At 37.5% G+C, this 12,797-nt stretch overlaps 1 protein-coding gene across 1 annotated transcript; it reads right to left on the reverse strand.

Annotated features, from left to right (window-relative positions):
- Nucleotides 1–9,702: 9,702 nt before the first annotated feature.
- LOC149647191 (uncharacterized) lies at nt 9,703–12,331 on the reverse strand. Its single transcript, XM_089849607.1, has 5 exons — nt 12,310–12,331; nt 12,090–12,119; nt 11,839–11,945; nt 10,155–10,423; nt 9,703–10,083 (listed from the first exon to the last, which is right to left on the reverse strand). The coding sequence occupies exons 1-5, from the start codon at nt 12,329–12,331 to the stop codon at nt 9,846–9,848; spliced, it is 666 nt and encodes a 221-aa protein (XP_089705733.1). The 3' UTR covers nt 9,703–9,845.
- Between the last annotated feature and the right edge of the window lie 466 nt (nt 12,332–12,797).

Raw genomic sequence — 12,797 nt, forward strand, 5'->3', positions numbered from 1 at the left:
AACAAGGTTCCCCTCTTCGACATGATGAAGTAAGAAAGTCAGGTTAGAATTTTGGTATAATCGGTTTTGAAATTCTTCGCTTATTCCCTTCGGCAGGTACTAGTAAAAAAATTAGTTGTCTCGATATGATTGACTGCTTTAAGACATTCAAATCGAATTCATTTGAATTTTTAGATAAACAAGCAAAGTTTAACTTTTTGAACAATCGAATTATAGAAATAACCTATATATACATATAAACCTTTACCTAAAATGAAGATGGGAATTAATTATGTTCAGTGATTTAGATTAAGTGACATAATTTAATTAAAACCGTGAATTTACCACCATAGGTGATAAACTCATAATGCCAGACACTTACAGCTCGAGCTAGTTCGAGAACGACAAGCAAGAATTGACTACACTCGGTTAATTTTGCAGTCCATCTTCATATTTAGTCTGTACTAAGCCTTTGACATCGCCTCACCAGGCGTCGCTTTACGAGAATCTATGACCTACGTCACTTCATGACAAGCTCTCAGTAACCAGTGACAAACTTAATGACATATAATACGGACTTGGCAATTCGGACTTAACTCCGCCCCCAGCGCCATTATTGTATTTTTTTACAGAATGAAAGCTATAAAAGCCCCTCCTCCTGGTATGTTTTTTAGCACTAGTGGAAGGTAGCGTGAGGTTGCATGACGTAGTACTGCCAAGTCCCTATATGAACGAATGCTAAGTCGCCTCTTACTTGGCGATGGGAGGAGCCTATTTAGTGGAAGCATAGCCAACTCGACTACTGCGTTCGCGGCAACGAAAGGCTTGGGTACGTGAGCCCAATATTCGGGTGGGCTATGCCGAGTGCTAGGAGAAATAGAAAGATAGGCCCTAACAAGTCACCAAGGGTTACTTCTTACTGGTTATAAAATTACGTCCAAGAAAATGTTTCCCTTACTATCGCATTGGACAGTGGACTAAAAGATAAATTCCGTACATAGTTATTCGTGATAGTGAATAAATTCATAGTAAAAATGAAAGGTACAGTGTTTCGAGTTTCAATTTATGAATAATTTTTTTTCACCAACGAATATGCTTGTTAGTTATGTAATATTTTACTTGCCGATGAGATAAACATCAGTCCCTCCGAATGGCTCAAGGTGGTTATTTTAAGGTTGTCGTACTCAAAAACATCACTTAGTTGGTCAATAAAGCTGCAGGTTCCACTGACTAGGTTCGCAAGAATGATCGAACTCAGAAGGTTGTGAAGCAAAATCATGGAAAACCACCAAACTAAGAGCAATACACTTTTCGATGTTTCGTTGTTCGCGAATGAACTAGCTACAATATGAAATCGGTTTAATCAGTGTTTCTCTATTGTCATGAAAGAGAGTAGGAACTAAGGGGTCGTAGAGGGCATTTCCCCCCCCGCCGTATAGCGCCATTTCATTTGTATGAGAACTAGCTTCTGTTTTGAAGATAGAGGGAGCGTCCTTTACAATTTCTTCCCCTACCTAACCGCTGAGGATGCTGGGAGGACTACGGTGTCGTAGGTGGGGGTAGAGAGGCTACGCTATAGGTATGGGGGTTACCACTCCATTCCTCTCTCCTTCAAGCTTCTACGCATGCGCGAGAACGTACGCTCTCTTGCCATGAGGGGGTAGCGTAACCATGGTAACCGGGGAACGGCATTTTATCTGACTCCTTAGTGAGAGAGCGCTTCTTTCAATCTGAGAAATCTTACATTGTCGGAGCAATGATTCGAAGTAACTCCAAAAGTATTCGAAACTGTGTTGGTTTTTCTTATGGCGAAGACGTTCCAGACACAAACTAAGCGATGACAGTATCAAGTACGACCAAAATATAGACCATGGCAACTGGTAACAAAAATAACGAATTCTTCTTGTTAAATATCGGAAATAAATGGTTGAGTTCTTGCAGGGATTCGTGTAATTTTAGAAGCAGGAATAGAGAACAGGGTATTTTGGGCGTGCGTCAAAGTCAACGAAATGCTTCCCCGGGACGTGGAAGGGATATGAAAGAAGAGGCGGGTCATAGCGACAGAGTTAAAATGGAACTATGTATTTTTTGCCGTCCCGTCAGCAACGTTATCAAAACGTACTTAAAGTGAGCCAATAAGATCATTTAAAATTTTCGTTACGTGTTGAAGGGAGGGGCTCTATACTGAACTATGAGTCGGAATGAAGTAAAGACTAACTGTTCTATATTCCTGCTTCTAAAATTACATTATTCCCTGGTTCTTGGCTATAGGAAATAAATTACCCAAGTTGGTATGCTGGAAATACTTTTCAATGTCGAATTTTTTTGATAATCCTGACGCTTGGAAAACAAAACAATCCTTGAATAATAAAGTTCAGCGGTGAATTTCCATATTTCTTGACTAATCAGCGAAACACCATAGGGATATAGGAACATGTCATTTTCGTCCTAATTGTAATGGAAGTAAATGTATTTAACGCGGATATCATATGCTTAAAACCAAAATTAAGGCTATTAAAATCCCGATTTAGATGAGCTAAATCGTGTAAAGGTAGATGAAGCCAATTTTTCCTGTCAGATATTTAGAAAAAATATCTTACACTTCCAGAATATCTTAGAGTCCAACTAAAACATAAAAAATATTATTATTATTATTAAATCTTTTATCAGCAAGAGTTCAACTTATTATTAAAAACAACATAATCAGGAGCATTTTGTATTGACTGATGACAATTAGTTCTTACTGTTATCAGGGATAGATGTAATTTTAGAAGCAGGAATGGAGAACGGTTAGCCTTTACTTCAGTCCAATTCATGGGTGTGACCCAAAATCCCCCCAGCCAAAATCCCCCCGGACAAAATCCCCCCAAATCATAAGTAACGGACAAAATCCCCCCAATGTAGGACAAAATCCCCCCAAATCATTATAACAAGACAAAATCCCCCCAAATCATTATAACAAGACAAAATCCCTCCAAATCATTATAACAAGACAAAATCCCCCCAAATCATTATAACAAGACAAAATCCCCCCAAATAATTAAAACAAGACAAAATCCCTCCAAATGATATTTAACGGTTAGGTTTGGTTAGGATAGGTTAGGTTAGGTTAGTAATATTTTATAAATCATTTAACAACGTTACGCCTTTTCCAAAATATTGATGTTATGCTTCATTGAGTTCTCGGTACAATTTCGGTATGAGTGAATAAGGTCAAAAATCATTTTAGAGCAAAATCAAGCACACCATTCGATAGAGCGTAAAATTTAGATCTAAAATGGCCGCCGCTTTTTTCAAATTTCCAAAAAAAAAAAAAGTCTTATCCCCATAAGAATTGCCACCTTTTCCAAAATATTGATGTTTAACGTTAGGGTTCATTTTCACTTAAGAGGCCGAATAGGTTAGGTTAGGTTAGGTTAGGTTAGGTTAGGTTAGGTTAGGTTAGGTTAGGTTAGGTTAGGTTAGGTTAGGTCAGGTTAGGTTAGGTTTAGTTAGGTTTGGTTAGGTCAGGTTAGGTTAGGTTAGGTTGGAAAAGGTGCCAAATTATTGGCCCTCTGATGTTTTCCACACTGTTTTTGACCTTGTTCACCTATACTGCAAAAAATGTTTTTGGTTTTTTTTGGAAATTTGAAAAAAGCGGGGAATATTTTAGATCTAAATTTTACGCTCTATCGAATGGTGTGCTTGATTTTGCTCTAAAATGATTTTTGACCTCATACCGAAATCCTACCGACTTCTCAAATAATATTTTATAAATCATTTAACAATGTTACGCCTTTTCCAAAATATAAATGTTTAGCATCATTGACTTATCAAATAATATGCCTTTTCCAAAACATTACTGTTATGTTAGGTTAGTAGTATTTTACAAATCATTTAACAATGTTACGCCTTTTCCAAAACGTTACTGTTATGTTAGGTTAGGTTTGGTTAGGCTAGTAATATTTTATAAATCATTTAACAATGTTACGTCTTGTTATAATTATTAGGGGGGATTTTGTCTTGTTATAATGATTTGGGGGGATTTTGTCCTGTTATAATGATTTGGGGGGATTTTGTCTTGTTATATTGATTTGGGGGATTTTGTCTTGTTATAATGATTTGGGGGGATTTTGTCCTACATTGGGGGGATTTTGTCCGTTACTTATGATTTGGGGGGATTTTGGCTGGGGGATTTTGGCTGGGGGGATTTTGGTATACAATCCAATTCATAGCCTAGTATAGAGCCCCTCCCTCCAACACGTAACGAAAAGTTGAAATTATCTTATTGGCTCACTTTAGCTACGTTTTGATGACGTTGCTGACTGGGACGGCGAAAAATACGTAATTTCTTTTTACATCTGTCCTGGGAGCACAAATTTTCGTGCTCACTGATCTGTCGCCATGACCCGCCTCCTCTTTCATGCCCCCCCCGTCCCGTGGAAGGGGGTCCGGGACTTTAACGCGCGCCCACATTACTCTGTTCTCCATTCCTGCTGCTGTTATTTATTCGTAAATTGAATAAAAAAAAAGAAAATTTCAACTGTCCGTCCACTTCTTTACAGTCCCATTACGTTAAGCGTAAATGCATGATGTCACGATGTTCATTTTTAGAAACGTTTCACGCACATTTCAATTTCGAAGAAATAAGTGTTTAATTAAGGGTTAGGTATAATCATAAAATGTTTCGGGTTTTGAATAGGACGTTCTTAACAGGCTATTGGTTCGCGCACCCAACCTTGTGCAACTCAAATAAAGAACTTGTAAAAAAAAATCCCCTAACGTTAGTAAAATCAGAAGTAAGATAAGGGACTGGAAGTATCGAGGTAAACAAATTCTTCACTTGGTGAAAGTGAATATTCTTGATAACACACCAACGGTTGGCCCTCTGGTAGCGGTTTCTGAATTTTCCCTCCAAAACGTGAGACGCTCGCGGCGGTAGACGGCCAAACTAGATTCAAGCACCCGCGTCCGTGTTCCGCGGCTTTAGGTTGAGGGGAAGGGGGTAGGAAATGTTTTTGGAACTCGACCAATTTTCTTTCTCTCAAGTGTAGGCGCGATGGAAGCGGTATAAAATCCTCAAATTTGTTCTCTAGTGCCAGGATCTATTACCAATGCTAGAGCAATTTACTCCGAGTCCCTTAACTTATTTCTGGTAATATCAACCATGCTGTTAAGTCAAATTTGCAAAATATATATAACGTAAAGTTATTCTCTTACTTAAGTCTCCTTGCCATGGCCATAGCTAGGTCTATTACGGGACCTGTTGAGTTTTCGAAGTAAGTGCCGGGATTGGCACCAATTTCCTCATAGAAAAGAGGCCTGTACTGAAACATAAAATGTTACAGAGATAAAATTATTTGATTTTCTAAAGGCAAATATAATATGGTATCGAATAGTGGGACGATAAATATTGTGAAAAGTCAAATAGCACCTTTAACATAAATTTACAATTTTCGTTCCATTTATTTTAGACAATTTTGAGTCTATTATTATGACATCGAGATTGCAAAGATGGTGAAATACTAACAACGATTAACGGCTTCGTAAATCAATGTCCTTTAACGGAGGCTTCGCTTTTAATAAATTTGAAATAACTAAGCTTAACGTGTAAATACAAGGCCAAAAGTAATTTTTTCTCAATACTCTGTGTGGTGTCCAATGTGCTACGGTTGTACAACATCCAACAACGATCTAAGGCTATACAGTGGCCCGTTTACATAAAAAGTTACGAAGAGTGCCACATAAACTTGAGAAATCCATGCCCAATTCAATACACGCAAAATACAGTGACCACGACACTATAAGGTGCCATTTCTTGTTAAGCATACATTTTTCTCTTTCCGTAATCAATCAACAAATCATATACCCTTGAAGTAACGAATTCTCAATTCAGGGACAATATATACTAATACGGACTAGAAAACAATGCGAAATACTTCATTACCAAAATTAGTTTAAAAATGATTCTACACTTTTGCCAACTCTTATAAGATACGTTTCACAATTACTCATAAGCCATGTTCACACTTGACACTTTGAAACCGTTTTCAACCGTTTTTTGGAAGGCAGAATCTTTTTTTCAAAATAATTATTACATTTTCTCCAAAATAATTTCTAATATTAACAGGCAAATTTTACATTTTGACCTTTCAAAACCTGCTGAAAACGGTTTCAAAGTGTCAAGTGTGAACATAGACTCTTTAATGAGCTTCAAAAAAGTCCTCGTGCCACGATTTTGAAACTACCAAAGCTGTCAATTTTTCCAGTCCCCTTTACGATTGAATTATCCACGAAATCGCGTACATTGCCTATTCCCGTGCATTACACTAAATAACAAGTTGGGAAAACCAAAATATTACCTCTCCGTGTCGAGAAGATTATATAAACTTAAGTATCCAATGAAAACGTCGACCTTTTTGCCCTCATCTTTTCCCGCGCTTTGCGCTTCCTCATTTCATCCTTACTCTCAACATTATCTTCCTCCATTTTACATACAAAAATCAAATACTCACAAAAAGAAGCGGCAAAAACCTGCTGGCCCTATACAACCACTAAATTTGACTTAATGTCCAATTTCCAACAACAATAATATACCGGTAGCTTAATTGACAACCTACTAGCATCGAAATTCTCATTAAGAATGGCTCCCGCGGATAAAAAAGGGCAATTTTCAACTAGGTGGGCGTTATCTCATTAGATTTGAAAAATATCATTTGTCTTTTTTACCAATGCCTAACCGTTTGGATTTTTTTAAAGCAATCTTAGCACCAAAAATATTTTTTGATACAAAATAAAGGTTTTATATTCTTATTAAGAATAAAACAAGAGGATAAAAAGGTCTGTCCTCTCGTAATTTGTTAAGCTTTTATCATGATTACTTTATACAACAGTAACAGGGAGTATAAACCCATTAGTGGAAGCAGTATTTTTTTTCCGAAACAATATCGCTTATGTTTATCCTCTCTAGACTTCGCTAAAAACGTATTACTCCTACGTAAAATATTAATAGACAGGCAAGGATTCATACCATTAAAGAAGGAGCGCAATATTATCCATATTTTCATTTCATATACAGAGAAAAGAAATTATTATGTTTCTGAGAGGAGCTTCCCATTTTTGTTGTTGTTTTGAAAAATATATCGCAATGCACGGGCCTTGATAGATATAGGAGGCAATGAATGAAATATATCACAATGCACGGGCCTTGATAGATATAGGAGGCAATGAAGGAAATATATCGCATGCACGGGCCTTGGTAGATATAGGAGGCAATGATAATCTCTCTCTTTGCACGAGAGGTTTATCTTTAATATTAAAATAAATATAATTATTTTTAATTATTTTAATCTTCAATAATTAACATTAATAATAGTTAAATCGTTTAAAATAAAGTTATACCTATTATTATCTCAAACTTTGCTAATATTGACGTTTAAAGTGAAGGTACCCCTCTTGCCCGCTTTCTTCAAATTTTGGGGTATATATACGATTCGTTTCCATTATAATAGTAAGGAAAAAGCGCAATTGCGAAAACCTTTGGTGGCGATCCCACCTTAGGGAGGCTAGACGTTTCTCGTAACCCTAGCTGATCGCCGCGTATATCCTAAAACCAAACGATGATAATGGAGTAGAAGCCAATGATACAGATTGGTGTCTATGTGGAATAGACGGAAGACCAGTGGATGGTGGTGTTAGAAGCCAGTGTAAGTGCAGACTGGTGTCAATGTGGGATTGACAAAGAACAGAAGATGGTGGTGATTAGAAGCCAGTATGTACAGACTGGTGTCCGTGTGGGATGGACATAGACCAGAAGATGGTGGTGATTAGAAGCCAGTAAGAACAGACTGGTGTCCGTGTGGGATGGACAAAGACCAGAAGATGGTGGTGTGAGAACTCAAGTAGAGGAGCCATTTCCGTGACTGTGAAAGCAGTTCGGAAATGGCGAACACGTTTGCTCCGATACGCAAACTGCGAACGCGGTCACGTGGGTGTAACAACGGACAGACACACAGACAGACAGACACACAGACACGGCCGTTACAGAACCTCTCCTGGACTACGTCACACGGAGAGGTAACAACCTAACTGAATAACTGGTTTTCGGCCCATAACTCCGTTGGTTATTACGTAACCACACGGAGTAAAAACTAATAATAACATTGCTACCTTTGTATTTACACGCGTAGCGTGTTTTCTTTATAAAAACAACGCACAGTGTTCTTTATATACTTACCTTCAATATATGATCAATGCTTATTTCCATTATTTTAAATGTTATCTTCAAATCAGTATAGTTGTAAAACAAACTACTGCATCATAGTCAGTAGAAATGTTCACATTTTTTTTAATTTTAATTACTCAGTGCTATTGTAATAATGCATTAAATACACTTTAAATTATTATGTACGAAATAGTTTTGTATTCGACAAATTTCCACGAAAGAAACGTGTTAACTAGATCGCAAGAACCAATCTTGCGACTTGTGATTCACGCTAGTACGTTGCCTCACAACCGAAGAAACCTTACTGGCGTCTAACGGAATTGGCCTTCCAGGTGACTCGCTTTCATTGCTTTCTACATACAGCTTTTCTTAACCATTAATCCAAACATAATTATCATAATGCATTGGCGAGAATATTTTATACATATTTTCTTTGCTAATGTCAAATTTAGGTACAAAAGTTTGTGTTCGTTTTTGTTTTGTCGTATAAATTGTCATTAAAGCAAGTAATTTGAGCTAGAGTGTGCGAGAGGACAAGTTTATCCACACTTTCAAAACAACTAAGCTCGTTAAATATAAGATAAGCTTTGGCGAAAATGAGTATTTTATGGTTCATTGTTGTGTTCTCTAAAGTTGCAACGGTCTTTACAAAACTTAGGGCAAATTTTATGGTTTTTACAAAACTCAGGACAAGTTTTTGCTAGGTGTGTTTATCACCTAGCATTGCGATGCTGTTTTGTCTGTGTGTTTGTAGCCAGGGCTACACGAAAAACAAGCGTGGATAGGAGCCTATTAAGGCAAGATCCACAACCGCGTCTTAGAAATCGAAATGTGAAAAAATTGCGAAAGGAAATACATTAGGTCTATGGTATGAGTTAACAGCAATTTTCCGGCTTCGGATAGACGCAAAACAAGTTTGTCGGGACCTTTGTTAAGAAAAGATCCTCTTCCGGCTCTTGGAAGTATTGGGAAAGAAATAAGATTGGCATCGTCAAAGAATACACCCGGTTAGATTGTGGCAACCCTCAAGTTAAGGGTTAATTTGATGGACAGCTGTAACGAAGCCGATTTATTGGAAAGCAAAATATTTTCTTTATAGACCACTTTGTTGGCTTTTCGATGGGGGGATGGGGAATGTGGGCACGGAAGCTAGAAAGAGAGATCATTTTCATACGGAACGGGCATTATGGGTAAAGGCTGAGTCGCTGTTATTTATTTATAGTTGTCGTTGAAAACATCTCCTGATCATTCAATATGTATATACATATATCCAGTCGTTATAGTTTTTATCTACGTTGTGAAAGACATACTGGCTTTACGATTATGATCTGTGAGTGTGTATGTTTGTGGAGGCTGAATAGACGAAAAGACCATTTTAGCTAGGTGTGGTAAGACCTTAATGTATACCAACCGTTGTGCCACCTCGAATATTACCTTAACGAGTTATAAAACAAGAATGCTTTTACAACATTAGCACATACGAAACTAACACGCCCTTCCCACCCCGAACCACACCCAGCTAATGCGTAAATTATTTTTGCATGGCTTGTTAACGGTCTTTACAAAACTTAGGACCACATTATACTCGATATTTAGTTCTACCAAATGTAGATAGTGCCAAGTATTTTGAAGATTTTCGAACGCTTGCAAAAAGAGTAGGCTTTTACTTCCTATTCTTCAATTTGATAAGTCCTCTTAGCAGAAGCTCCAAATTGAAAACGATGATAGCCACACACATCCCCATTGAATAAATTAAAATGTAAGGCTTGGCCAGATTCTGTGAATATCTCTCTCCCTCGTGAAAATCAGTCTTCTTGTCCGTAATGCAATGGTCTTCCAACATCCAATATTCCCTTTCAATAGCCTTGTCGACAATGCCCGAGGCGAAAAAATACCGAATCCTGATCAAAAATAGTTCAATGTTTTAATTAAATTAAATCGTACAAAGATTTGGTTAAACATGGATATGCACATTGTATTCAATTTTTCCAACATGGGTTGATCTATATTTTCACCCAATATAGTCATGGCGTTACTTTGCAAATGAACTTCTTTCGGAGCTAGGTAGAAAATTGGCAAATCTTTTCCATTATCGAAACAATACTCTTTTATTTCTTCCAATGAGTCATGAAAATTTAACAAAACAAGTTCTCCCTGCTCGACATGATGAAGTAAAAACGTTAGGTTAGTAGATCCGTATCTTCGGTTCTGAATTTCATTTCTTATTTCATCCGGCAGGTTCTGGTAAAAAAAAGTTTTCTCAATTTGATTTAGTGCTTTAAGACGTTGGAACCGAATTTATTTGAAATTATAGATAATCAAGCAAAGTTGAGTTTTCAAAACAATCAAACTAAAGGAATAATCTAAATCTATCTATCAATCTTTACCAAAAATAAAGATGGAATATAACTTTAGTATTTTAACCTTGCGCCATATTTAAAGGAACTGTAAAGAAGGCATGGGCGGGTGGGTAAAAATTATTTGAAATACGTCAGAGGCACGTGACCGAGGAGAGGCGTGGTTCAAAGAAGCTTAGTTCGTTTTATTTCGAAAATTACCACTTAATGGAATTGGCGCTGCAATCTCGCGAAAAACAAGGACTAGATGTCCAGTTCCACTCAATGAGGAGCCTTTGTATCTTGGTATCACGTCATGTCCGTGACGTATTTGAAATAATTTTTACCTACCCGCCCATGCCTTCTTTGCAGTCCCTTTAAGGAACCTCTTGAGATTCTATTCCAGACTATCAAAAAACTGTGATACCTTTGACCTTTCCCAGGAATGCATGGAGGGGCTGGAATGGCTAAGGGGGCTCTCGTTGTACCCTTGATGGTGGAAACATAAGGCGAGTCCTTTTTGTTTTATGAGAAGTGTAGCTCCTCCCCCTATGTCTGTTTAGCTGTCTACCGAAGGCAAAAATGTCATGACTCGTTAAAAAGGGCATGGCAGAAGTGACCTTTTAGATTTTTTAAAGTTAAATGCGCTGATTCGCCGCCGATCGCGTTCATATTCGATTCTCTCAGCCTAGGCAGAGGACCTAGGGTAGAGGGTGGAGAATTATAGCACAAGTTTTTTTGGCAGCCAATGAATGAATGAAAATAATTTAAGTGGTAAATACGACTTTTACGTCAGGCTATGACGTCACTAGCGTAAATTAAGCCACGCCAGTTGTTTCCAAGATCATTTCACGCCGATTAGGATTTGACCTTAGCCATTCCAACCCCCCCCATACATTCCTGCCTTTCCTTAACTATAAAAGGGTCAGCTGCTTATGATTAACATTCAGCCCACTATTTAGATGAAGTAGGACGCTCAAGCTAAGGGTCCTCGACACTGTCCAATTACTCTTATATTGGATTTAATCTTCATCATAATAATTGGTAATCACAATTTAAGTACAAGGATGTCGTGTTTTTTTACAGAATTCTGATCGATATTTAGTTACTGTAATAAATCTGGAATGGACTTAAGGCAACAGAGTCGTTCAATTTAGTAGTAGGCAAGGCTTTTATGGTCACGTGGGGCGAGATTGGGAAACTGGCAAGCATGGTTACATTATGCTGAATGATTTCAATCACGCAGTTTAATTTTGGTAAAAAAGGAAGGTATGTGAATTTTTGAATAGTTTCTTTCATCTTATAGAATGAATTACTTGCATTTAAGACTAAGTTTAAACCATCTGAATAACCACTGGTCGACAAATTAAGGTCGTCGTACTGCAGAATGTCGCTTATTTGGTCAATAAACTTGCAGGTTCCACTGACTAGGTTAGAAAGAATGATGGAATTCAGAAGGTTGTGAAACACAATCATGGAAAGCCACCAAACCATGAGTAATGCATTTATCGAGGTTTCGTTGTTTGTGAAAGAACAAGCTGCAATATTAAATCAGTTTACTTTTAACTTACGTTTATAAGATATGTTCCATAAGTTAGACCCTGGTTACTGAGTGCTCGTCATGAAGTAAAGTAGGTGAAAGATCATAGTATTCATAGATTCTCGTAACTCTACGCCTGGTGAGGAGCTGTCCAAGGCTTAGTACACACTAAATAAAAAGATGGACTGCGAAACCGAATGTTGTTAATTTTCTCGTCGTTCTCGAACTGGCTCACAGTAAATCTTTAGTACTACGAAGAACATGTACTGTCATACTTATGGTACATATCTTATAAACTTATGGTTTGACACTAACTATAGTTGGTGATGCTAGAGACTTACTGAGAGCTTCCGTCAAGGACGCGAGAAATGACTACACTCGGTTTTTGACAAGATTTCATGAAATTTCAGCTATGTCACTTCATGACAAGCTCCCAGTAACCAGTGACAATTTTATGGAACATATCTTAAGAACTTTTGTTTTTAAGCTTTAAGCAAAGAAATTCTATATTCGAGTCCCACAGAGTAGCTTTGATGCTACAAAAAAGTTTCTCGTTCCCCCAATCTTATTGCCACACGCGATTGTCCAACTGGAGTGTGCCACACATCACTGCATGAGCACTCGCTAATTTTCTAGAAAGGGCTCTATTCAATGTGCGATATCTTACATTTTGCAAAAAGTGTTTCTAGAAAATTCCAAAAGTATTCGAAACCGTGGCGGCTCTCTTTCTTAGGACGAA

The sequence above is a fragment of the Phalangium opilio genome, unplaced genomic scaffold, assembly GCF_054372755.1.
Source record: "Phalangium opilio isolate 3A_F unplaced genomic scaffold, DU_Popi_V2 ptg000089l_1, whole genome shotgun sequence".
NCBI lineage: Eukaryota > Metazoa > Arthropoda > Arachnida > Opiliones > Phalangiidae > Phalangium > Phalangium opilio.

Excerpts from the sequence above, each read along its gene's own strand:
- LOC149647191 (XM_089849607.1), bottom strand. The coding sequence starts at position 12,331 with ATGACAGTACATGTTCTTCGTA. Across the intron at positions 12,120-12,309 it reads GACAGTACATGTTCTTCGTA|GGTCTAACTTATGGAACATA; the intron begins GTACTAAAGATT and ends CTCAGTAACCAG. Across the intron at positions 10,424-11,838 it reads GTTTAAACTTAGTCTTAAAT|AACCTGCCGGATGAAATAAG; the intron begins GCAAGTAATTCA and ends TTTTTTTACCAG.